The 27,949-nt window shown below is 41.9% G+C and overlaps 1 protein-coding gene across 1 annotated transcript in view; it reads left to right on the top strand.

Annotated features, from left to right (window-relative positions):
• syt3 (synaptotagmin III) overlaps positions 1–9,345 on the top strand; it is a 59,507-nt gene extending 50,162 nt beyond the window's left edge. Inside the window, exons 9-11 of the mRNA XM_060902698.1 lie at positions 301–430; positions 571–661; positions 9,260–9,345. Coding sequence (XP_060758681.1) covers positions 301–430; positions 571–657 — 217 coding nt within the window. The 3' untranslated portion in view covers positions 658–661; positions 9,260–9,345. The remainder of the gene's footprint in view (positions 1–300; positions 431–570; positions 662–9,259) is intronic.
• The last annotated feature ends 18,604 nt before the right edge of the window (positions 9,346–27,949 follow it).

Raw genomic sequence — 27,949 nt, 5'->3', positions numbered from 1 at the left:
CATGAGATTGAGCTGAAACAAATCATTTAGCTGATGGTGCTCCATCTCTCTTTGTAATTAAGCGAGTCCGCTCATTAGTCCACTCTGTCCTCTGTGAAGGATTTTCACAGTAATCATTTAGCCATAAGACAATATTTATTTGCCCTCTGTGGCTTGTCCTCTTCTCTCATCTGATCTTGTCTCTTTTCATATTTCACTGAGTAATTCAGTATTTGGGATGTTTGTTTTTCCATCTTCATTCCCATTCTCTGTCCACCTAATGTACTCTCTCTCTCTTTTTGGTTTCCCTGTCTCCATCAGTATTGGCCATAACGAGGTGATTGGGATGTGCCGTGTAGGCAGTGATGCTGAAGGCCCAGGCAGAGAGCACTGGACAGCCATGTTGGCGAACCCCCGTAAACCCATCGAGCACTGGCACCAGCTGGTGGAGGTATTGCCATTCTCCTTTTCCCTGTATGTATGCGCATATTTACGATTTTGTACACCCATTTGGTTTGGAGCGTTCTCTGTCTCTGCTGTTGCTTTTCTAATTTTAACACTAGTTATAACTATTGCATTTTCTTTGGCCAGGAAAAATCCATTAACACGTATGTGTCGAAGAACACAACAGCCTCGCCAAAACCGCACATCGTGGTGGACAGTCCTCACTCTGACTAGACACGTGGGTACAGACATACAAACACACAAAGGCACTCACGCATGGCTCATAAGGCATCTTTGCAAATTGTAGTTCCTGTACCATAGTTCCAGGAACATTTTTAGCCTCCTGCAGACCTGCGATCACTAAACCTTGACATGCTAAACATTGGTCAAAAGCAAGCTTCGTGAAATAATAATAAGTTAGATTTATATAGTGCCTTTATCAGACTCAAGGTCACGTTACATAGGTCACAAAAACAAAACAAAGAAAACAGAATGCATACACACAAAAAGTTGGTAAAGAGTGGTAAGTTTATGCAGTGGTGGAGGAGGAGAAGTGTTCATGAAATAGAAAGGTTTTGAGATGAGATTTGAAGAAAGGAAGGGAAGATCAGTCACGGGGGGGGGAGGTTGAGGGAGGGTCTTCCAGAGTTTGGGGGCCATGGCGCTGAAGGACCTGCCACCCAGGGTAGGGAGTCTGGTGTGGGGGGCAGTAAGGAGATTATGGCTAGAGGATCTGTGAGAGCGGGATGGAGTGTAAGGGGTCAGAAGGTCACGGATGTAAGGAGGAGCAAGGTGATGGGGGGCTTTGAAGGTGAGTAGTAGTATTTTATACTTAATACAGGACAGAACAGGTAGCCAGTGACGTTGAGAAAGAATGGGGGTGATACGAGCAGATGGTTTGGTCTGAGTGAGGAGTCTCGCTGCAGAGTTCTGAATGTATTGTAATCTTTGAAGGGATTTAGTGGAGAAGCCAATGAGAAGGGAGTTGTAATAATCTAGGCGGGACATAATGAAGGAGTGGACCAAAGTTTGAGTATCACTAGTGGAAAGGAAGGGGCGAAGGCGGGCAATGTTCCAGAGGTGGAAGAAAGCAGACAAACCCTCTTACTGACATTTTTTGGAAACCTGGTATGGGATCTACCCTTTTATATGCAGAGCAACATTAAAGCAAGACGCCCTTTTGATTTCATAAAATCAGTGGAATTTAGTTCCCTCTGAAATTTGGTCATTGTGAGATTTTTTTATTTCTGTAATATCTAAAAAAACCCAGGCCATTCTGTAGCTGGGAAGTTATTTATTTTGAGGGGATTCCCGAGCAAATAATGTGCATGAAATCATGTGCTTCAAGCAGAGGGAGGAAGTTCGGTGTGCGCATGCACACGTTTTTATTGGCCGGGCTCTGACCCAGTTACGTCATTTTGCCACGAGACGAGGAGCTAATCATAACATTCGCATTGCAATTCCAGTACTCAAGTTGTAACAGAAAATATGACATCCTACACATCGAATGCTGGTTAGTCTGTTTCTTCCTCTCATAAATATTGTAATTAGTGAAGAACATGCTGCAATTAGCCCAAATATGTATCTTTTTGAGGCGAACTTGAGCCGGGTCACTCATCTTGTTGAAGTCTGCTTTTCAAATGAGTGCATTCTAGCCAATATTCGTTAGTCATAACGCAAATTATGTATTGATTTCACAATGTAAATATTATTCCTGTGCATTAGATAGTTTACAAAGAAGGTCCTTTTTTTATCATTGTGATGGTGAAGACCGCCGAGTGAAAATGTGTGTAATTAGACTATACACCTATACTGCACACCTATACACCTATACTGTCTCCGTGTGTGTCTCCGTGTGTGTGTCTCTGTGTGTCCGTGTGTGTGTCTCTGTGTGTCTGTGTGTGTGTGTGTGTGTCCATGTGTGTGTGTCTGTCTCCGTGTGTGTGTGTGTCTCTGTGTGTGTGTGTCTGTCTCCGTGTGTGTCCGTGTGTGTGTGTCTCTGTGTGTGTGTGTGTGTCTCTGTGTGTCTGTGTGTGTGTGTGTGTGTGTGTCCGTGTGTGTGTGTGTGTCTCCGTGTGTGTGTGCGTGTGTGTCTCTGTGTGTGTGTGTGTGTGTGTGTGTCCGTGTGTGTGTCTCTGTGTGTCTGTGTGTGTGTGTGTCCATGTGTGTGTGTCTGTCTCCGTGTGTGTGTGTGTCTCTGTGTGTGTGTGTGTGTGTGTGTGTGTGTGTGTGTGTGTGTGTCTGTCTCCGTGTGTGTGTCCGTGTGTGTGTGTGTGTCCGTGTGTGTGTCTCTGTGTGTCTGTGTGTGTGTGTGTCCGTGTGTGTGTGTCTGTCTCCGTGTGTGTGTGCGTGTGTGTGTGTGTCTCTGTGTGTGTGTGTGTGTGTGTGTGTGTGTGTGTGTGTGTGTGTGTGTGTGTGTCCGTGTGTGTCTTTGTGTGTCTGTGTGTGTGTGTCCGTGTGTGTGTGTCTGTGTGTGTGTGTGTCCGTGTGTGTGTGTCTGTGTGTATGTGTGTCTGTGTGTGTGTGTGTGTCTCTGTGTGTGTGTGTCTCCGTGTGTGTGTCTCCGTGTTTGTGTGTGTGTGTCCGTGTGTGTGTCTCTGTGTGTCCGTGTGTGTCCGTGTGTGTGTGTGTGTGTGTGTGTGTGTGTGTGTGTGTGTGTGTGTGTGTGTGTAAAATGAGAGGCCCTCTTACCCTGGCTGAAATCAGGTCAGTGCAGTGGCACACAGTTTATTTTGAAACTGCTGAAAAGCGTGTTTTATGTTAAGTGACAGTTAAAAAATAAAAATGAAAGTGACCTTGATCCCATCTACCTGTTTATACATTCATCTTTTTGATTTTTGTGTTTGCTCATGTTTTTGCCAAATGTAGTGATCGGAAGTAATAGTTTTGGGAATACGAACCCTCCTCTATCTTTGTAATGCCACTAATAGACTTTCCTAAACTTGACTTTAGTATAACTTCATGAATTTCCTCTATTACCCACCCGTTTCATACATGGGCCTGAGGAGAGAGAAAAAAATCTCTAAAGTTTGACTGAAGGAGTGAAAGGATACACACACACACACACACACACACACACACATACATATTTTATACAACCCCGATTCCAAAAAAGTTGGGACAAAGTACAAATTGTAAATAAAAACGGAATGCAATAATTTACAAATCTCAAAAACTGATATTGTATTCACAATAGAACATAGACAACATATCAAATGTCGAAAGTGAGACATTTTGAAATTTCATGCCAAATATTGGCTCATTTGAAATTTCATGACAGCAACACATCTCAAAAAAGTTGGGACAGGGGCAATAAGAGGCTGGAAAAGTTAAAGGTACAAAAAAGGAACAGCTGGAGGACCAAATTGCAACTCATTAGGTCAATTGGCAATAGGTCATTAACATGACTGGGTATAAAAAGAGCATCTTGGAGTGGCAGCGGCTCTCAGAAGTAAAGATGGGAAGAGGATCACCAATCCCCCTAATTCTGCGCCGACAAATAGTGGAGCAATATCAGAAAGGAGTTCGACAGTGTAAAATTGCAAAGAGTTTGAACATATCATCATCTACAGTGCATAATATCATCAAAAGATTCAGAGAATCTGGAAGAATCTCTGTGCGTAAGGGTCAAGGCCGGAAAACCATACCGGGTGCCCGTGATCTTCGGGCCCTTAGACGGCACTGCATCACATACAGGCATGCTTCTGTATTGGAAATCACAAAATGGGCTCAGGAATATTTCCAGAGAACATTATCTGTGAACACAATTCACCGTGCCATCCGCCGTTGCCAACTAAAACTCTATAAGAAGAAGCCGTATCTAAACACGATCCAGAAGCGCAGACGTCTTCTCTGGGCCAAGGCTCATTTAAAATGGACTGTGGCAAAGTGGAAAACTGTTCTGTGGTCAGACGAATCAAAATTTGAAGTTCTTTATGGAAATCAGGGACGCCGTGTCATTCGGACTAAAGAGGAGAAGGACGACCCGAGTCGTTATCAGCGCTCAGTTCAGAAGCCTGCATCTCTGATGGTATGGGGTTGCATTAGTGCTTGTGGCATGGGCAGCTTACACATCTGGAAAGACACCATCAATGCTGAAAGGTATATCCAGGTTCTAGAGCAACATATGCTCCCATCCAGACGACGTCTCTTTCAGGGAAGACCTTGCATTTTCCAACATGACAATGCCAAACCACATACTGCATCAATTACAGCATCATGGCTGTGTAGAAGAAGGGTCCGGGTACTGAACTGGCCAGCCTGCAGTCCAGATCTTTCACCCATAGAAAACATTTGGCGCATCATAAAACGGAAGATACGACAAAAAAGACCTAAGACAGTTGAGCAACTAGAATCCTACATTAGACAAGAATGGGTTAACATTCCTATCCCTAAACTTGAGCAACTTGTCTCCTCAGTCCCCAGACGTTTACAGACTGTTGTAAAGAGAAAAGGGGATGTCTCACAGTGGGAAACATGGCCTTGTCCCAACTTTTTTGAGATGTGTTGTTGTCATGAAATTTAAAATCACCTAATTTTTCTCTTTAAATGATACATTTTCTCAGTTTAAACATTTGATATGTCATCTATGTTCTATTCTGAATAAAATATGGAATTTTGAAACTTCCACATCATTGCATTCCGTTTTTATTTACAATTTGTACTTTGTCCCAACTTTGGTCCTGCATTTCCTTTCCTTCACAATACAGGGTCTTTTCTTCTCACTTTCAGTTACTGTAGTTGGTCTTCCGTGTTTCATGCGCACACTCACGTGCTCCATTGTTCTCTCAGGTTGCAAATTTGTATCCCACAATGCGTTGTGAACGGAGAAACCCCCCACGTCATGCATGACGTAGTATCTTGGTTTAGGTCACGGCGAGGCAAGAAACAAATGGTGGAGAATTTAGGGCCACAGGGCTCTAAATTAATTAATTGTTCTTTTAAGGGCAAAAAAGTAATAAAATCAGAAGTCTGTGATTCGGATTCAGTAGCTTTCGGTCCACTAAAAAAATAATAATTGGGTGTCGGGGAAAATTCTTTTTAAAGAAGCCTTTATTATTTGTCACATGTACACTCAAGCACAGTGAAATTCCTCCTCTGCATTTAACCCATCTGAAGCAGTGAACACAGGCACACACACACACACACCCAGAGCAGTGGGCAGCTATGCTACAGCACCCGGGGAGCAGTTGGGGGTTAAGTGCCTTGCTCAAGAGCACTTCAGCCATCATCCAGAGGAAGGGGAAAGTGCTGTTAATTCACTCAACTCCCCTCACGTTTTTCTTGCTCCTCCCAGGAATTGAACTGGTGACCCTTTGGGCCCAAGGCTGCTTCGCTAACCTTCAGGCCGTGGCTGCCCCTATGGCCTAAATTTGATTTTATGGCCTAAATTTGAGAAATCTGAAAGGGAGTCTACCTTTGAGCATTTATTCGAGTTCCTGAGTCGAGGAGTCACATGCAGGAACTGTTGGTGGTTATGAATCAAATTAGCAGCAGCATCCTGAATGGTCTGTAGAGGAGATATGAAAGATGAAGTGAGGCCATCAAGTAGAGTCGCAGGAGACCTGCTTGCAAATAACTAGAGCTTATTTGAGGATTTGAAGGGACTATGAAAGGGATAGTCCCCTAAAGTCATATTATTCTGATTCTGTGAACAAGAAAAATTTATGATCTCACAGTTGTTGTGGTGAAATTGGAAAAATATAAGCTCACACCATGCTTCTCAGCCATATGCCGCAGGCATATGTGATTTGGAGGTCCAGGAAGTAATTCTTGTCAACATCGCATCAAGTTGATGGATCTCCATCCAAAAAGGCAGATAAATATGCTGGAAGTAAAAGAGAAGTAAAAGTCAGTGGAGCAGTGAAAGTCCCTGAAAAGACAAAAACCTTGCCATCAAGAACCTTTTGAGGAAATACAGAGTTGAGGAACAATCCTGACATAGAGTCAGTGGAGCAGTGATCAAAGGAGCTATTAAATCTAATGTCTGAGCCCAGCGGTTTAGTATAAACAGGAGAACAAGAGTGGACCAAGAGCTGAACCTTGACTTACTCCTGTAATGAGGTGATGAAACTGAACCTGTCTAAGCTTCGTGGTGGATTGAAAAAAGGTACAGTGATGCCCATACTGTATTTATGCCATAAAGTAAAACAATACAAACTTGAGGCGGCACGGTGGTGTAGTGGTTAGCGCTGTCGCCTCACAGCAAGAAGGTCCGGGTTCAAGCCCCGTGGCCGGCGAGGGCCTTTCTGTGTGGAGTTTGCATGTTCTCCCCGTGTCCGCGTGGGTTTCCTCCGGGTGCTCCGGTTTCCCCCACAGTCCGAAGACATGCAGGTTAGGTTAACTGGTGACTCTAAATTGAGCGTAGGTGTGAATGTGAGTGTGAATGGTTGTCTGTGTCTATGTGTCAGCCCTGTGATGACCTGGCGACTTGTCCAGGGTGTACCCCGCCTTTCGCCCGTAGTCAGCTGGGATAGGATCCAGCTTGCCTGCGACCCTGTAGAACAGGATAAAGCGGCTAGAAATAATGAGATGAGATGAATACAAACTTGAAGGACACTTGGAGAACATAGACCTCTGCCAAGAACAAATTCAGTGTCTCGCAAACTAATTTCATGGATCCACCTCATGACTCAGATCCACTCCAAAATTGAATGGGTTCTTCCTTGGCCCATGGAACACCCTTTCACTGAGTTTCATGAAATCGGCTGAGTAGGTTTTGCTCAATCTTGTTTAGAGACAAACAAACAAACAGATAAAAAACAAACCAGTTGGAGGAAGTAAAAAAAAAACCTCCTCCATGCCTACTAATGACTGAGTCCAGAGGCTTCGTAAATATGAGAACAAAAACCAAATCTTGGAGAACTCCTGTAGTGAGGTGATGAAACTGAACCTGTCCAAGCTTCATGGTGGATTGAAAAAGGTACAGTGACGCCCACACTGTATTTATGTCATAAAGCAAAACAATACAAACTAGAAGGACACTTGGAGAACACAGACCTCTGCCAAGGACAAATTCCATATCTCACGAACTAAATTTGTGGATCCACCCCGTGAATCGGATCCAGTTCAGAATTGAATGGGTTCTTCTCTGGTCCATGGAACACCCTTTCACCAAGTTTTATGAAAATTGTCTCAGTAGGTTTTGCTCAATCTTGTTTAGAGACAGACAAACAAACAGATAAACAAAGCAGTTAGTGGAGGTTAAAAAAAAACCCTCCTCCATACCCACTGAACTTATGCCACTGCCATGCAGCCTTCAGGATAGTCCTTGAACAAATTGAGAGCCTTTCCAGCAAGAATCTTTTGAGGAACTACAGATTGAAGGAAACATCCTAACAGAGAACTGGAGTTGTGTCATCAGCATAGCCGTGATAAGAAAAACCATTAGATTTAATGACTGAGCCCAGAGGCTTCGTAAACATGAGAATAAGAACCAAATCTTGGGGAACTCCTGTAGGGAGATGATGAAACTGAATCAGCTCAGTTTCACTCTCCGAGACTGTTTTCCTCATTAGAATTGATTTCATATGGACAGAGTCTTTTTATAATATCTACAGGATTGAGCCTACCTTCTGAAGCACAGACAGGTTCAGTTTTATCTCCTCTCTACAGGAGTTCCCCACGGTTTGGTTCTTGGTCCACTCTTGTTCTCGCATTTACACCAACCCCCTGGGCTCAATCATTAGATGATCCACTGATCAAGATATCAGACTGCCTTTCTGATGTCTCCTTCTAGAACTTAACCTCAACAAAAAGAAGCTTCACCTGTTTCTTCATGGTAGTGCTGTCTTGGCTGCTCACTTAAGTGATGTCACATGATGGATTATGGATCACGCATTCTTTATCAAACACTCACATGTTTTGACCTCACTGAGGTAGAAACCCAGAACAGGAAGTCATCCTTGATCAACTCCAGGACAGTTCCTCAACTCTTTAGTTCTTCAAAAGGTTCTCGATGGAAAGACACTTATTTTCAGGAGCTATGCTGATGACTGCATGACAGTGACATTGGTTTAGTGGAAGGATGATGAACATTCTGGGATTACCGTACCTTTTGTTCAATCCAGATCTTTCTTCACTCACGCTGAAGTTCTTCATCCGAGTTAATTACGGAATGCACATCCACTCACCTTGAGTCCCCGGAGAGATCTTCACCCTTCTGTGGTGTTTCTGGATTGTTGAAGGAAACAAGAACGTGAACATCTGTTCTGTCCTGGTTTTATAACCAGTTTGTCCTTTTGCTTCTGTTCTGCTTTTGCTCAACTCAATTCAGCTCAAATTCAGTTCAATTTAATGCCACACCTGCATGTGAGCAATGATAATATCTCTGCATCTCTTTCTTTTTCTCTTCTCTTTTTTCTCCATCCATTTCTCTCTCTCTCTCTGTATTTTTCCTTTTTCGCTCTTCCATCTCTCCCCTCACTCTTGGTTGATCTTATCTATCCCTTTCATTTTCTCTCTCTCTCTTTCTCCACCCCTCCTTTCCTTCACTTTGTCTTTCTCCTCCATCTTCCTCTATCTATATCTCTAGATCATGTTTCTGTCTTTCTCTCCCTCTGAATCCGTCTATACCTCCTTTCTCCATCCTTCTCAATCTTTAACCATTTCTTCCCTACCCTCTCAATCCCTTGTTTTTCTGTTTATTCTTCTTTACCCCAATATCCCTTTTTATCTTTTTTCTTTCTCTTTCCCTTCCTCATTTTCCAGCTCTTTTTCTCTCCTTCATTTTCCCTTTCCCTTCTTCTCTATTCTCTAGTAATTCTATCTCGCTTTCTCTCTATCTGTATTTGTTTCTTTCCATATCACTAATTCTCTTGTTTTTTTTTCTCCTCAGGTCTGCATTGCCATTGCTCCAGACGTTCATCTTTTCCTCTCATCTGTGAATAAATCTCTCCATCAAACGAAAGAAGCAGAAAACGGACACTTCTAGAAATTCGACCCAACACACACACACCGAGTAGTCTATAGACCCTTCACACACACACACACACACACACACACAAGCAGGTACACACACCTCAGTGGAAGGTGTGGTGCAGCAGGTGTGACATTACACACGTGTTGGTTTATTCAGGGGAAAAAAAAACCACGATGCACATTCCCAAATCTAAAGATCTGAAAATCTACAAAATGTGTTTATTTAGTTATTTAAAACTGAGCCTGAGTGAAAAGAAAAAAAAACAAAAACAGATTTTTAAAAGAAGTTGTAGACATAATTTCACTATGGACCATTAGGGTGTGTGTGTGTGTGTGTGTGTGTGTGTGTGTGTGTGTGTGTGTGTGTTTAGAAAAAAAAAAGGCTGTAGTAAATGACTAGAGTCAGTTTTCACAGGGACGGAAAAAAAAATCTCTCAAGAGGAGGACTACTTTTGTCTCGCATCTCACAGGAGGACAGAAAACGAGGACGGACCGTCGGCTGAAAGCATGCTGCGCATCCTCCAAATGCGTCCTCCTCTCATGCTCTGAGAATGACAACGAGCTTTTTATTTTTCTAGTCATCCAGCCATCCATCCATCCATCCATCCATCCAACTGTTTTGTTGATCCATGTATCTTTTTGTAGAACGGACTTTGCTTGGAGCGATGATGGGACAACTGTGAGCAGGGAAAAAAAAACATGAAATAAACATAAAGGGGCAAAAGTGAAATTTTGTGGAGGAACTAATGATTTAAACGATAAAACGGAGGACCCTGAACAGGGATGGAGCGCACTTTAGTGATGGACAAACACCCTTTTTTTGTGAGAAAAGGATTCTGTCATAGTGTTTTATTTTTGTACCATTCCTTCATTTCTGACACGCCTGCATTTCCTCGGAGGGACGCACGCACCTGTGACCCTTTTACGTCCGTGTTCGTTGGGGTGTTTTACTTCTTGGAGTTCGTTTTTTGCTTGTGTGTGCACCTGTGCGTCTGTTCTGTCCGTCACCGTGCTCCTGTGTATGACGTTCTGGCACCTTGACCTCTATCCTCTAAGAACCTCTGTCTTGACCCTGTAGCCACGCCCACTGGCACTAGCTCCTCCCACAGCAGCTCTTGTTAAAGCGAAATGTGTCTTCTGTCCTGTGTCTTAGAGAATCGGTTTCTTTGTGCTCTCTGTGTGTCTGAAGCCAGCGGCTACGAGGAAGGAGGAAGAAAAAAGATGTTGGTTATATTTTATGTTGTTTTTTTTAATTGTCATTATTATTTGTATGTTTTAGTCGGAGTGTGCTGTTTTGTTTGTGAACGTTTTGTTTGTTTATTTAACTAGAGCTGGGCGATAAAACCAAATTGTCCCTGAGATCATTTCGTTAATTTTATTATACACATTGCTGATGGAAAAAAAGAACAATTTTTGACAGTGTTGTTTCAGCCAATCAGAACAAAGGTCCAGCAACCAATGGAAACGGAGAGGAGGCGTGGCTTTATCGCATACCATTATGATTAATATCATTAATAAATAAATCTCCTCTAGTGCTGTTCTTAGAAATTAATTGACCATTTTGTCTATCTATCTATCTATCTATCTATCTATCTATCTATCTATCTATCTATCTATCTATCTATCTATCTATCTATGCACTCTTTCCTGTCTTACACATTCTTTTCTCTTTGTTTTTCCAGTCACTCTCTTCTTTCTCTCCCAGTATATCTCTACCTCCTTCCCTCATTCACTCTTTCATTCTACTCTTTTCTTTCTTCATCTCATCGACCTATTTCACTCTCTATCACTCTCAATCCATCGTTTCTTGCCTCATCTTCTCTCTCTCTCTCTCTTTTGCTCTCATTATCTTTCACTCCCTCTTGCTCTCTTTCTTCTTTTCTCATTTCTCTTTTGGTCTGGATCCCTGTCTCCCTCCTTCTCGCTCCTCTTCCTGCTTTTCTCCTCCTTTCCTTCACTCTTTGTCTATCTTCTCCTCCCTCTATTTCTCTCACTCGTTCTGTCTCTTGCTCTCTACCTTACTGTCTCATTATCTTTTTCTCCTTCTTTCTCTTCCTCTCATCTTTTGCTCTTCTTTATTTCTATCTTTTTTACTTCTCTCTATTCTCTGGGTTTTTTTTGTCCTTTGGTTTGCATCATCGTTTCTCATCTGTTTCCCCTGTAAATATAATCACGATGTAATTTCACCGTGGACCAATAGCAGATGTGTGTGGTGTGTGTGGTGTAGGAGGCGGGGCTTGTCATAGCTTCTATATTTTAAATTAATAAATTTGGTCTCTCTGTTCTCAGAAATAAACTGACCTCCGTGCTCATAAACAAATCTTTCCTAATTATCGTCACATAATCATTAATCGCAGTTGTATGTTGTTACTGTTTTTGTGTTCATATCGTCCAGCTCTATTTCTTACAAACACGAGTCGGAGACTGATGGGGACTTTCTTAATTTCTTCATCTTCATCTCTCTTTGTCATATTACACCATCGCTGCACACCATCACTCACATCAATCTGGGACAATTATTGAGACCATAACCGGTAAATATGATCAATATCCATTTGTCTCAAATGTCTTTAATGTTTCACTGGAGGCGAATGTTGCTAATGAATAACCGAATATTATAAAGCTTTAGAAATGCCTCTAGCTTTCAAAACTAAATGTAGACTCTATATTTCTCGATAAACGCTATATATTTCTGAAAACACAATTTTTGTCATTCCATTTTCAATAATATCTTGTTTGAAAACTCTAGCATGTGTGTGACAGCCCAGTGGGTGGTGATAACACATCGCAAAGTGTTTCAAGTGTAGAAGGTGCAGGATGTTTATTAGTGCCTAGAATAATGAAGACTAAAGCAGGGGGCGGTGCTTTTTGAACTTTGAGCAGTGGATTCAGGAGCAGTACAGCAGCAATCAACCTCCGTCTTCTTCACACAAGTGCGTAAAAATATATGAGAACAAAACAAAGTGAAATTAAACTGCAAATTCAGAAATTACAGACACAAATTAGCAGCCCGGTCAGAGACAACCGGATTCATAGCATCAAAATGTGCGTAATGGGAAAACGCAGGTTCACACTGTGAGAAACCAGTGAACGTGTGTGCGGGTGGTTTTCTTCACTCAAACCTTCATTTTCAGTGATGCAAAACGCTGTTTTCAAAAATATCGGAATGTGGGTGTGGTCTTACTGGTACTCAATTAAGGCCCACAGAAAGATTTGTAGATTGTACGTTTGGGCTTGCTAACTTGTCCAAGTTGATTGCTAGTGAGCAGAGCACTAAATCACCAACCGTAAATGGTTATGAGCTCTAATCCATCTGCCGGAATCTGACTGACTGCAGGTCTCTTTTTAAAAATAAAATCATGGAGTGTCACAAAAATCTAAATCGTCAGGAAAGTAGTGTGAATTGATCTTCTGGCTATTGTACTGTGGGATATCACATATCACCACTTGTTTTTGTCCAAGAGCTACACACACACACACACACATACACACACACAGAGAGAGCAACATGGGATCGATTCTCTGAAGCGAAGGACATTCTGTCACTTCCTGTCTCTGCTTTCTTTTTCTTTCTTCCCTTCGCTCTATCCCTCCATCTCCGTCTCCATCTCTGGCTGTGCTCCAGGTTTATTTCTGTATCTTATTGGAACTCATGCTCGCAATTTAAAACTTTAGAGGCCCTTAAAAGAGACTCGTGAGGACAGAGGACACCAGGGATTGTTGCAAGGACATGAGGTAGTTTGATAATAGCAGGCAGGTGACTGAAACATTTCATAATAATAATAATAATAATAATAATAATTTTTTCCAGATGAATCTGTTCTTCATTATCCGTTTCTCACTCTTTCTTTTCTCATTCTCTTTTTTGTCTTGCTTTTTCCTTTTTCTCCTTCTTTGGCACAGGAATGTCGTAGAGGGTTTGTTTTTAAGGGGTTAAATTCTCTCTCTCTATCTTGTTTACTCTCATTCTCTCTCTCTTTCACTGGTTAAATCTCTATCTCGCCTCCTCTCCCGCTCTCATTTCTCTTTCTCTCATATCCTTCTTTCTCTCTCATCCTTTTCTAGCCTTCTCTCACTCGCTTTTTTCTCACATTTAATCTTTAATCTATTTCTATCTCTTGTTCCATCTTTGTCTTTTTCTCTCTCTCATTGTATATCTCCTCTTGTTCTGTCTCTCATTTCATCTCTTTTTAATGCCATTGCCCTCATTCTCTTTTGCTCCCTCATTCTATCTTGTTTTCTTTTATTCTCTCTCTTTCTCTATCATATGTACTGTATATCTATCTGTCCTGTCTCTATATCTCTCATTCTATCTATCTATCTATCTATCTATCTATCTATCTATCTATCTATCTATCTATCTATCTATCTATCTATCTATCTATCTATCTATCATTTTCTTACTTTCTATCTTACTGTACACTCATTCTCCTTTTTCATTCTTCCATATGTTTTCACTGACTTGTTCCATCTCTCTCTCTCTCTCTCTCTGATAATCTTCTCTCCATTCTGACCTCACCTCACTCCTGAGCTGACCTTCATCCCCATCTCGTCTCCGTCTCTGTCTCCGTCTCATCCCTCTCGGTGTCGGTGCAGTCCTGGGTGACCTCAGAGAGGGAGCCGTGATGTTTGCATGCCTATATAAACATGGATGATGTCAAACTTGATGCAATGATAAATTTATGAAATTAAATAAATAATTGATACTGAAAAAGAAAACAACAACAACAAACTTGGCGCTTAGCGCAACGAACGTCGATCCTGATCGGCCTGCAGAGTAACGGTGTGTAAACCGTATCTCTCTTTCCAGTCGCTGTTTCTGTCTGTCTGTCTGTTTCCTTTCAGAAATGTTTTACTTTTTTATGAGTTTAGATATAAAGAGGAGATTTTAAGAAAATGCAACGTTATCAGGGCAAAAAACAAAACAAAAAACACGCTGACGTGAATGATGATGATGATGATGGTGATGATGGTGATTTGACGAAGGTCAAAATAAAAGATATGTACCAAAACCTGTGTCTTGTGTGTTTGTGCGCAAGTTTTTCCTGCTGTGCATTAAATTGTGTAATTATTTAGCGACCATCAATTTTTCATCATGTAGCACACTCTATTGAAATGCAGTGTGTGTGTGTGTGTGTGTGTGTGTGTGTGTTCACCTGATGCACTTTTAGACCAAAGTGACTCTTAAAAAAAAAAACAACAATAAAAAAACCATTCACCTGCTGAAAAACAGCCAAAGAAAGAAGGATGCAGAAAAACGCAAAAATAAAATGCACTTCCTGTTTACGTGACCTTTAACCCCTTGAACCATGGCAGTGAATAAAAATAAGATGGCGGACTGTGTCCTCTTCATCCTGAAAAAAAGAAGAATTGGTCATTATATATTGAATAATTAATTTCATATTATTACATTATTTCTGAACTGAAAGGTTGTCCAAATATGGGCATGTGGGTGGAGCTAAAATGGTTCTGATCACTGATTAGTCACACACATTGATGACATTTTACACTTGTTTTTTTTTTGTAGTTAAAATACTTTGATTTTACATTCAGCTCGGTTTTTCTTTTTCCATTTCTTCCCCATGACCCGGGTAAATTAGGCCACGTCTCAAAAGGCTTCCTGTACACTTCCTTTATGCCCTACATAGGGTAGAACCTGCTGCTGTTTCACCCTACAGCATATAGAACACATAAACTCTGCACTTAATGATCACTTACGTTATAGCAGCTATAAACAGCCTTTCCCTGACCAGACCTTCTTTATTCTTTCTTTTGAAGTTAATAAGACAAAAACCCTGCAGTTTGTTCCACTGTGTTACCGAGAACCCGTAAAGAAGCGAAACTCGGCCTCCTGAAGACGTCAGAAACCTTACAGTTCCAGCTTCACCTCTGACACTGGAGACTCCTTCCAGAAACGTCACATAAACATTTCCTTACAGATCAATGATTACGCACGTGATTTAATCTGCAGAGCGTCTGCCGGACACGCCCCTGTGAATGAGCTGTTACTATAGAAACCATACCATATCAGAGCAAGAGCGTTAATTATAAATAAAGCTGCGATATGCAGCTGCGCTCCAGTCAGAGCTGTGATGGAGAGAAACAGGAGGAGGAGGAAGAGAGGATGAATAATGGGGAAAACAGAAGTGTGGTAAGAAAGCAGGTGTGGGTGTGTGTGAAGCAGCTGCAGCACCACAGCACAGTGAGAGAACACACTGCACCAAGGTGATGACACGGCACTTATTACGAACACACACACACACATATGCACACATGCACATGAGGGGCTGGGCCTGCTACAGTCTCCATGACAACATTCCCAGAGTGCAAAAAAAAAAAATCATAGTCGGAAAGACACTGCGCTCCAGTTCAGTGAGCTGAAAGAGAGAGAGAGAGAGAGAGAGAGAGAGAGAAAGAAAATGATAGACATGTAAAGAAAGAAACAAAGAGAGAGAGAATGAGAGACATGTAAAGATAGATAGATAGATAGATAGATAGATAGATAGATAGATAGATAGATAGATAGATAGATAGATAGATAGATAGAGAAAAAAACTGTGTCTTCATCACTGCTGGACGACTCCATCGTTCACTCAGGACACTGCTGATAATGGTGGTGCGATTATAGAATCCAGTATATAAAGGATTTATTAAAAACGTTGTGCCTGAAGATGATCATGAAGTGACTTCAACACTGCTAGAGACTCTGTACTGCTGTTCTCTCAACAGTTATTAACTCTCTGGGGTGCCATTAATTAAGAAAGTGCACTATATAAGAAGAACTACACTGCCTGACCAATAATAATAATAATAATGATAATAATAATCGCTGTTTGCCTTTAAATGAGCAAATACTTCAGAGTCTTTGATTGGATAATTGCTGCAGTGATTAATGTTCCAGCTGCAACAAGTGTTTTAACTCTAACTGATGCAGTGAGTAGCTTCTCATTTCTTCAGCAAACGTGTCGGAAGTCGTATCTTGTGCTCATGGACAAGATGTTACTGTGTTTCAGAAGGTCAAATTATTGTCCCGCATCAAGCAAAGAAAAGAACTAATGAGATTTGAGCTAAAATGTTTGGAACTGGGTTAAGAACTGACCAACGCATTATTAAAACCTGAAGGATAGCGATGAACCGTCAACTTCATGGAAAAAACGTGGTTGGAAAAAGATCCTGACTGACCATGATCAGAGATTACTGAAATACTTGAAGTCGAATCATAAAAAAAAAAAAAAAATCCTCAGCAGAACTCACGGCTGTGTTTAATAGTGAAATTAAGATCATTTCCACTCACAGTGGGATGAGAACCCACAGCATTGGGACCAAACAGCTGTGTGTCTGTAAGAAAACCACTTGTTAGTGAGACTAATCAGGAGAAAAAGCTTCAGTTTGCTTGGGAGCATAAAGATTGGACTCTGCAGTGATGGAGAAAGGTTATGTGGTCTGATGAGTCCAGACTGACCCTATTCCTGAGTGATGGGTGTGTCAGGGTAAGAAGGGAAGCTCATGAAGCTCCACCCCATCATGCATACCCTTAGCAAAAAGTAGTATACTTAAAGTTCATTTTATTAAGTATGCTTCAGTATAAGTATAGCAAGTATACTACAGACCATGTACTTTTAGTGTACGAGAAAGTATACAAATTTAATACTTTTTCTGACTAAATTGGAACATTTCAGTTTATAAAAGTACGGTATACTTTAAAGTATACCACAAGTACACTTATTGATATACTGCCATTGTACTAGTTATATAATTTGAGTCCCTATTTTTAGTTTATTATTGTATACTTTAAGTATACTGTTATAAACGTTGGTTGTTTCACTAGTTATACTTTAAGTTTGCTTGGCATATTACTTTTTTTTAAAGATTTTTTGGGGCTTTTTTTTCACCTTTATTGGATAGGACAGTGTAGAGACAGGAAATGAGCGGGAGAGAGAGAGGGAGGGATCGGGAAATGACCTCGGGTTGGAATCCAACCCGGATCCCCGGATTTATGGTATGGCACCTTAGCTAGCTGAGCCACGACGCCCCTGCTTGGCATATTACTTGTAGCTTACTATTTATATACTGGAAATATACTCCTTAAAGTATTCTTAAAGTTTACTCATACTGTATGTACACAAGAGTGTGATGCATTTACAAAATCACAAGACGGAATGTTGAAAACAAGTTTGATATATTTTCAAACATTTCAAAAATAAAGACCTATGAAATCAAGTCCTTCCTTACTGGAGAAAATGAAAGGAAAAAGTGCACATTTGCATGTCTCATCTCATCTCATTTCATTATCTGTAGCCGCTTTATCCTGTTCTACAGGGTCGCAGGCGAGCTGGATCCTATCCCAGCTGACTACGGGCGAAAGGCGGGGTTCACCCTGGACAAGTCGCCAGGTCATCACAGGGCTGACACATAGACACAGACAACCATTCACACTCACATTCACACCTACGCTCAATTTAGAGTCACCAGTTAACCTAACCTGCATGTCTTTGGACTGTGGGGGAAACCGGAGCACCCGGAGGAAACCCACGCGGACACGGGGAGAACATGCAAACTCCACACAGAAAGGCCCTCACCGGCCACGGGGCTCGAACCCGGACCTTCTTGCTGTGAGGCGACAGCGCTAACCACTACACCACCGTGCCGCCCTATATAAAATATAGTTTATAAAAAGTCAACTTCAAGTGTACTTCCTCAGTTTTAGTAAAAAAAATAAGTATACTCATAGTACACTTGAATAAACTTCTTTTTGCTAAGGGTAGTGTCCCGTGTACAAGCCTCTGAAGGCAGTGTGATGATCTGGGGTTGATTCAGTTGCTCAGGTCGAGGCTCACCAACATTATGGGGCAATAAAATGACGTCAGCTGACGACCTGAATGTACTGAATGACCAGATTATCATCACATCACATCAGTGGGCTTTTTTCTTACCTGATGGCACAGGAATAAAATTCGAGCTCAGATTGTGAGATTGGTTCAGAAAGCATGAGGAATCATTTTCACACACCACAGAGTCCTGACCTTAACCCCACTGAAGGTCTTTGGGATGCTGGAGAAGACTTTACAGAGTGGTTCGACTCTCTTGTTGTCAAGACAAGATCTCGGGGAAAAATTAAAGCAAATCTGGGTGGAAATAAATATTGTGACGTTGTATAAACTTGGTGAAACAGTGCCACAGCAAATGCGTGCCACAATCAAAGCTAAAGGCGTCCAATGAAATATTAGTGTGTGAGATTTTTATTTTTTCTTTTTGGCCAGGCAGCGTATTTCTTTAGGATAAATTTACACACTGTACAGTTAGCTCAAAATATCACTCATCACGTCCAATATGTTTTTGACTCCATAGATTCATTTTTATGGTTCCATGAAGGGTGCCAATATTTATGGAGGTGCTGCAAAATTTCAGTGAATGCGTGAAAAAATATTCACACAGAGACAAAAATAAAAGCATGAAGAATGTTTCCTCAGCCGTTGAACACGAGGAGCAGTTTTATTGTTATCTTTAGTCTCACTGACCCAGTTATTGGTCTGTCTTTGTGTGTGTGTGTGTGTGTGTGTGTGTGTGTGTGTGTGTGTGTGCACTGATGGCCCAATTACCTGTTGTGACCGACCTCCAGATGGTTCTGATCTCACAGCAGGACAGTCCGGCCACAAGCGCGCACGTGTGTGTGTCTGTGTTTTAGAAAACAGCACCTGGAGGAAAAGCACAGATCTGCATGAATAAACAAAGAAGCCAAACACAACACAACACACTCACACACTTTATTCATCACATACTACCAGAGCTGGACAAAGAACCCAACTTCATTACTTCAGTCAAAGTACAGATCCCGCTGGTCAAATGTGACTCCGATACAAGTGAAAGTTGTCCAGTCAAATTTTTACTTAAGTTAAAGTACTGAAGTACTCGCTTTTAAAAATACTTAAGTATTAAAAGCACATTATCTGTCAACGCATTGTTGTATTATTGCCACAACGCTTACAAAACCTAATGCCTCTGAAGCAACCGACTGGATTTACTGACGAGCTTGTAGAACCTGTAGAATAAACACCTGGAAGAATGTTACAGTACAAAATGAAACACAGCTGAACTGAAAAAGACCCATTGTCATTTTCATTTAAAAAAAAACTGTCACACTCCTCCCCACTCCCACAAAGCAGCATGGTAGTGTTCTGACCCGGCTCTGGCAGTGTGCACACATGTACAGTGTGTTAATCAGGAAGACAGTGGAATAGCTGTAAACGCAGCTTGCTCAGAAAATAAAAATGACAATCCGACCTGATTAAAACCCAGGTCCACACCTCAAGCTTAATAACGGCCCAACAGCAACACTGCTTTAAGCAAGATGAAAAAAAATGCAAGACCATCATCTGACATCAAAATTAAAAATTCCAACAATTTGTTGTGACTGATTAGTACAATACTGTCCATCTCACAGGTCTCGCACAGGCAAGCGTATGTATTCATGCACATATGAATCTGCCTGTGGAATCATGGCAGTTTAATGTTAAGCTAGCTAGTCAGTGAAGCGCCACCTGACATGCTAGCAAACTCTTTTCAAACTCGAAATCATATTGGGTAGCTAACATTATTAGAAAAGAAAGATTTCTACATTTTGTTTATTTGGCAAGATTATCTCATCTCATCTCATTATCTCTAGCCGCTTTATCCTGTTCTACAGGGTCGCAGGCGAGCTGGATCCTATCCCAGCTGACTACGGGCGAAAGGCGGGGTTCACCCTGGACAAGTCGCCAGGTCATCACAGGGCTGACACATAGACACAGACAACCATTCACACTCACATTCACACCTACGGTCAATTTAGAGTCACCAGTTAACCTAACCTGTGAATGTGAGTGTGAATGGTTGTCTGTGTCTATGTGTCAGCCCTGTGATGACCTGGCGACTTGTCCAGGGTGTACCCCGCCTTTCGCCCGTAGTCAGCTGGGATAGGCTCCAGCTTGCCTGCGACCCTGTAGAAGGATAAAGCGGCTACAGATGAGTTAACCTAACCTGCATGTCTTTGGACTGTGGGGGAAACCGGAGCACCCGGAGGAAACCCACGCGGACACGGGGAGAACATGCAAACTCCACACAGAAAGGCCCTCGCCGGCCACGGGGCTCGAACCCAGGACCTTCTTGCTGTGAGGTGACAGCGCTAACCACTACACCACCGTGCTGCCACCAAAGCAAACATTTAAAACAAAATGAATCTTTATTCCTTTAAGAAAACTGAAACATGGGTTCTAGCTATAGTCATGGGTGCATGTGTTCCCCAGAAGAACCGCCTCCTTCCATTCTGCCATCAACTGATTGTGTTGAATAATGCTGCTCAGAAATTATCAAACTTGATTTTATCCAGTCTATGGATGTGACGTGACCCTAGTGATTACTGAGCGGCTGTCTCAGTGTCACCTGCGAAAAAACAATCACGTTTTAGAAAAGAAAAAACATCTGCTTTCAAAGCTGCTTCATAGTAACGAGTAACGAGGACCTTGACAGAAATGTAGTGGAGTGAAAAGTACGATATTTGTCTTTCAAATGTAGTGAAATTAAAGTCATAATTTGCCAAAAATATTAATACTCAAGTAAAGTACAGATACTCAAAAAGTGTACTTAAGTACAGAACTCAAGTAAATGTACTTCGTTACTGTCCACCTCTGGTATACACACTTCAATCTGATAGAGAAGCCAAAAAAGAAGAGAGAACATATAAATGGAGCTAGAGTGTCTTGCGTAAGTAAAAAACTTTAAACATTAAATCTGTTTTTTTTTAAAGAAAGAATACAACCACGGCACAACCACGACTCTTTCTACAGGAGACTACTGACCATCAGTCAGTGACCGAGTGAAGAGGGGATTAGTGAGAGACGCAACAAAGAAGCCAAGAGTAGCAGCAACTCTCAACATGATGCTCCCACCACCATGCTTCACTGCGGGGGATGGTGCTCTCTGGTTGACTCTATTCAACTAATCATGTGACTTCTAATGTGAAATACTGACACCAACTAATCTTGACACTTCACACTAATGGGGGTGGGGGGATATTTACGCAACTTTGGAATGTTTAATTTGCAAACTATAATTTTTTTCCCTTCACTTTAATATAATTGATTACTTTGTGTAGATTCATGATCTATAATCGCAACTAAATCCGTTTCAGCTCATAATGCGACAAAATGTGGAAACGTTCAAGGGGGTGAAAACTTATGCACTTGTCTTCACCGTACAGAACGAATGATGTTTGAAATTTAGTCGCGGTCAAAGCGTGACACGAAGTTTTTCTTGCATTTGAACATCGTCCGATTCCGTTTGCAATCAGACCTTTCTGTATTTTCAGTAAGGAGAAAAGTATTAGCACCCTTGTGTTTGGCTACTTTACTTCTTGTGCTTATTAGTAGTTGTCTGATAACCTCCACAGAAACTCCTTCTACGCTAAGAGGTACTGATGCATCATGGGAAAAATCACGGACAAAGGAACTCAACCCGAGTACCGGAGTATGGTTAGTTCTGGGTTGTTACTGAACCGAACCAGGCTGGATTCAAACAGGAAAACACTGTTGTTGGGTTCTGTGTATAATGTTTAAGGGTTTGGGGTTTTTCCTCCATACAAACAAACCATAAAAACCCTTAAAGCTGCTCCGAGTGTGTGAGCTGTTTGTGTATCCTGCATTGTTTAAAATGTTTGAGTCAGGAACCATCCCTGGTTCCATCCCTCGATGTCTCACTTTATGATGCAGTTAATCGATTTTTTTTTACCCCCCCCCATCTCATTTCACGCTGATTTATTTTCACTTCTACAGTGTGTGTGTGTGTGTGTAGTTGCACATAGCCGTGGGCTGCAGCACTTTACCCACAAGAGAACTGGAGCCCATTAATCCACAAAACACACTCATTACTAGCCGAGTCTGAGACATGGTTAATGTACAATAATTCTTCGGTGACAATCCTTAAGCTCAAAGTCGTCTCTGTACACTGAGGATGTGTATAAAGGTGAGTTCTAACAGCACAAAAACAACCATGTTCATTCAAATAAAGGCCAGGTTTGTTTGTCTCTGTAAATTGAATAGAGATATAATTGTTTCTGAAAGGAATAAAGATTCATTTTGTTTTAAATGTTTGCTTTGGGGGCGGCACGGTGGTGTAATGGTTAGCGCTGTCGCCTCACAGCAAGAAGGTCCGGGTTCGAGCCCCATGGCTGGCGAGGGCCTTTCTGTGCGGAGTTTGCATGTTCTCCCCGTGTCCGCGTGGGTTTCCTCCGGGTGCTCCGGTTTCCCCCACAGTCCAAAGACATGCAGGTTAGGTTAACTGGTGACTCTAAATTGAGTGTAGGTGTGAATGTGAGTGTGAATGGTTGTCTGTGTCTATGTGTCAGCCCTGTGATGACCTGGCGACTTGTCCAGGGTGAACCCCGCCTTTCACCCGTAGTCAGCTGGGATAGGATCCAGCTCGCCTGCGACCCTGTAGAACAGGATAAAGCGGCTACAGATAATGAGATGAGATAATAATAATTTCCTGTATTTGCAAAACGGATTTTTCTTTTCCTGTGAGTTTGCTGACCCCTTGTGGTGAGTGAGTGAATTGCTCTCAGGCAGAGGAAGAAACCTGAATAAGAAAGAAACTGAGGAAGAGGGCAGCTGGTAGGTTTAGCTTTTTCAAATGTACTCCGTTGAAAATCTTATCCACCCATCCACCTGCTGTTGTCTGCGGTTCTCTAATCAGCCGATCCTTTGATGCATCAAATCCCACAGATACAAATCAGGAGCTTCAGTTAATGTTCACAATGTTCAAACATCAGAACGGGAAAAACTGTGATCTCACAGTGTGGCTTTCTCTCACTGTGGTATGGGTGTTGGTTTGATCCAGATGGACTGGTTTGAGTATTTCAGAAGCTGCTGATCTCCTGGGGTTTTCACACACAATAGTCTCTAGAGTTTACACAGAATGGTGCAGAAAACAAAAAACATCAGCAAGTGAGTGAGCGACAGTTCTGTGGGTGGAAACAAACGCCTTGTTGATAAGAGAGGGTCAGAGAGAAATGGACAGATTGGTTCGAGCTTTTTTTGCCAGGAAGGATATAGTAACTCATATAATCACTCTTTACAACCGTGGTGAGCAGAAAAGCATCTCAGCATGCAACAGCAGAAGAACACATTGGGTTCCACTCCTGCAGCCAAGAACAGGGATCTTACAATCAACAACAAGTTCCTATTAAAGTGGCCAGTGAGTGTATACAGGTTTGCCAAGTTTCAAGGTTTATTTGCTGTGAGATCGTCAAACTGACCAAACGTTTTGGCGTGAGATTAATTGATTCATTTACTGTCATGCTCACCTGAGATGGGACTGGAGTTAGGCGAATTTTTGTCATCTGGAAAAACTACAAATCTCCATTTGACAGGGTTAACACTGATAAGGTTCCAGCCTACGTCACAATCTTTCATTAATAACATTAGCAGGGATGGAACTCTGCTGTCGGATTGTCATTGTTTTCCCGTTAGCCGTGACACAGATCAGGTCTGGAAGTGAACGTGCAGCTCAGACATTATTTTGTCGCATTGAAGTCAAACTTTGCACCCAACTTGGAATAGTAGCATGCTAAGCTAATGTAACGAGAACCATATTAACACTGTTATATCTAATGCTGAGGGATGCTAATGATATCCAAGTGCTATCTAGCAAGTTTGCTAACATCACTTCAAGATGTAGCTAGTGGCTAAACCTCTATCGAAATAGACAACTTGGTTTATGATCAAAAGCTAACAAGTCGAAAATGTAGCTAATGGCCAAACATCAAGCAAATGCAACAACACGATACATAGCAAGGCAGCTAACGTAATGTTATGTACGAGTTCAGCGTCTGTCTTGCAGCCTTTTATCACTCTTAGCTCTCGACAATGAGTAAAAGCCAGTCCAAGATTTACTCTTACTCAGTCTCTCTCGCTCTTTTTCTCGTCCTGACTTCCTCCGATAGCATCTTCTTTGGTTTCTTTGACTTGACTGCCGTGATGTCCGTACTGAGAATACTGATTTAGCTTATTTTTATGGATATCGTTGGCGACTGATTTAGGAAGCTGGACAGATTGGCGTAAAGCATTACGCAGGTCTCACAGTACCGTGAAGTGTTACACAGTTCTCACAAGACATCTCAGGGACACTGCACCAGGGGCGTCACTAGGAATTAAGCTTTACTGGGGCACTGCCCCCCCACACACAATGCACCTTAACGTTCCTGTCCCCAACCTATGCAAAGTGGATAATTCTCATGCTCTCGTGGATGAAGTTATGCGAGGAATAGGTCAACGAGACGGAAAACACATCCCAGTCCCCAAAAAATTTATTGTTGGCATTTGGGCTTATAATGCATGCTGATGCTAAACGTGTCACCTCAACTCTCACGATTCACGAACTTAGCTGGTTAGTTATGACTGACTAGCACATAGCCTACAACCTTAATCTGACCTCTCTCACCCTCCTCCTCATCTCTCACTGTTTCTCTGCCCCGTCTCTGCTTCGTGAGAAGAATTGTCTGATATCCATCTGGAACAGTAATTTAATATTGTTTAATTCGATGTAGTTTAATGGGTGGGCGGCACGGTGGTGTAGTGGTTAGCGCTGTCGCCTCACAGCAAGAAGGTCCTGGGTTCGAGCCCCGTGGCCGGCGAGGGCCTTTCTGTGTGGAGTTTGCATGTTCTCCCCGTGTCCGCGTGGGTTTCCTCCGGGTGCTCCGGTTTCCCCCACAGTCCAAAGACATGCAGGTTAGGTTAACTGGTGACTCTAAATTGAGCGTAGGTGTGAATGTGAGTGTGAATGGTTGTCTGTGTCTATGTGTCAGCCCTGTGATGACCTGGCGACTTGTCCAGGGTGTACCCTGCCTTTCACCCGTAGTCAGCTGGGATAGGCTCCAGCTCGCCTGCGACCCTGTAGAAGGATAAAGCGGCTACAGATAATGAGATGAGATGAGTTTAATGGGTTTGTTAGAATATGGTTTGCTTAGTTTTGTTGCAAAAACTTCGCGCTACCTTCACTCATCCAGAGCTCGTTCTCTGACTCATCCAAAGAGTAGACTCATCTCTCCAGTAGGCTAAATGGACTCATGGCACGCCGCATGCATGCTATGTTTACAGTGAGAATCTCCCAGACCAATCAGAAAATTAGTTAGAATGAAGAGGCGATAGAAGTTTGAAACACACTCTGTCCTACAACTTACAGTAGATAAATGATCTGCCAAAGAAACTAGTTTGTTATGAAAATCTTTCAACATTTTCTAACTGGGGCACAGCTGATTTTTACTGGGGCACAGCTGATTTTTACCTGGGCACGTGCCCCAGTAAAAAAGGCCTAGTGACGCCCCTGCACTGCACCCGAGTTATGTTGTACTATAACTACCAAAAAAAGGTCCTAAAAAGGCTAGTCCTCAAGAGGATAATGACTACCGGCCCGTGGCCATCACCTCAAACGTTTTTAAATCATTTGAGAAAATAATGATAGGGAAACTTCGCACAGATGTGCAACCTGTTCTTGATAAATATCAGTTTGCCTACACCGAGAATCACAGCACAGGCGATGCTATAGCAACAATAACGCATCTGGTACTTAAACATCTTGAAAATCCCGCTGGATATGCCAGGCTTCTTTTTGTTGATTTTAGTTCCGCTTTTAATCTTATCCAGCCACACATTCTTCTTGAAAAGTTAATCCAGCTGAATGTAAATCCGTTTTTAATTAGGTGGTATTATTCTTTCTTATCAAATAGGCCACAACAGGTCAAGTTTAATTCTACGTTGTCTGATATGACGTCATGCAGTATTGGCGCGCCCCAGGGTTGTGTCAGCTCACCTTTTTTGTTCACCTTGTACACCAATGATTGTGTGAGTCCTGGGCCAAATCAGTACATTGTTAAATTCTCAGATGACGCTGTTATTCTTAGCCTCCTCACTAAACATGGTGATTTGAACATTCACCAAACAGCAGTAGATAAGTTTGTTAATTGGTGTGATTCATATTTCTTACATATTAACACAAAAAAGACAGTAGAGATGGTGCTAGATCCCAAATCCCTCTGTGGCCAGGGCACAGTGGCTACACATGGCCAGGCCATTGATCAGGTGAGCACTTTTAAGTACCTGGGGGTGCATATAGACAGCGACCTCAGCTGGCGCACCCAGGTGACTAATGTTTGTACCAGAATCCACCAGCGTCTTCATTTTCTGCGCAGACTCAGAGTCTTTGGAGTATGTAAAAACATAATGTTAATTTTCTACAGAGCCACAATTGAGTCTGTTCTCCGTTATGGCATTACCTGCTGGTTTGGCAATCTAACAATAAAGCACAGGGTAGAAATCTCAAGCCTCATTAAAACTGCAGGCAGGATTATGGGGGTGATGCCCCCCCTTAACCCACAGGAGCTCTTTGAGCATGCCACTATTAGACAGGCGAATGTCATTGCATCAGATTGTGATCATGTCCTGAATGGAGAATATATCCTTTTGAACTCTGGGAGGTGATTTAGATTCCCTCTGTGTAAACACAATCATTACAAACATTCCTTCATACCCCAGTCTATTAAACTACTGAATAAACAGGGAAGGAATGGGATTGAGTGGGACAAAATGGACCTCTTTAGTTAGGGATTGTACTGCAGTTGGTGATGAAATGAAGTAATGACTGTGAGGGTGTTAGCTGGGTGGGGGGTATGCATGAATGAATGTATCCTTGCTCTAATTATCTTTTAAATTATGGAATGAATGTAATTTTAGATATTTATTATAGTATGAATGTGTTTATGGTTGGTGGATGGGGTGGGGGTGATGGGAGTGCTGGAGGGAGGGATGGTATGGTCTTGATGGGACAGGGGCAGTGGGTTAGGACATACAATGTCTCTGTACCTTACACCTATCACTGTCTTTTGTATGTCTCACTGGTAACGTATTGCACGTTACTTTTATCTGGGTTTTTTTTTGTTTGGTGTTTTGTCTTTTTTGTCTTTTTATGGTGCTGCAACCACCCTGTCTCCAAGACAAATTTATCCTTGGTGGAGACTAATAAAGAAACCTAACCTAACCAAACAGGGTGTAGCCTCAGAATGGAAGACAAGCTGTCCACCCTATTACATCTCAATGTACCATCAACATGGTTTTGAAGCTGATATTTAAAGGTAAAATTCGAACCTCGATTGTGGTTGTGTAAAAATTGATTTGTTTTTTAATGTGAGTCTTCTGCCCTCTGGCGGTGACTGAGTGAAATGCTCTCAGGAAGCCTACAGGACTGTTCTGAGTCATGGAAAGAAACCTGGGGGGGATTTTGTTAATTATTTTCTGTTCCTTACATAATCCTGTCTAAGAGCAGTCTACTGTATCTACAGCCTACAATAACATAATATATGCCAGTAGATGACTAAATAATATCAAATCATATCAGTAATATACAATACTTTCATATTTTAATAATAAGTAGCCTGTACATAGCTACTTTATTACATTTTTAAGTATTACAGCTCTTGGGACATGTTTAAGGTGGCTGATTAGATGTTAAACGATATAATTTTATCCATTTTTGCAGTAAATCGGAAAACAGATCGCTCGGTAATCGACTCGTCGTCCTGCTC

The sequence above is a fragment of the Neoarius graeffei genome, chromosome 20, assembly GCF_027579695.1.
Source record: "Neoarius graeffei isolate fNeoGra1 chromosome 20, fNeoGra1.pri, whole genome shotgun sequence".
In the NCBI taxonomy this organism is placed as follows: domain Eukaryota; kingdom Metazoa; phylum Chordata; class Actinopteri; order Siluriformes; family Ariidae; genus Neoarius; species Neoarius graeffei.
Note: the sequence above shows the minus strand (reverse complement) of the source record. Positions and strands in the feature narration are given on the sequence as shown.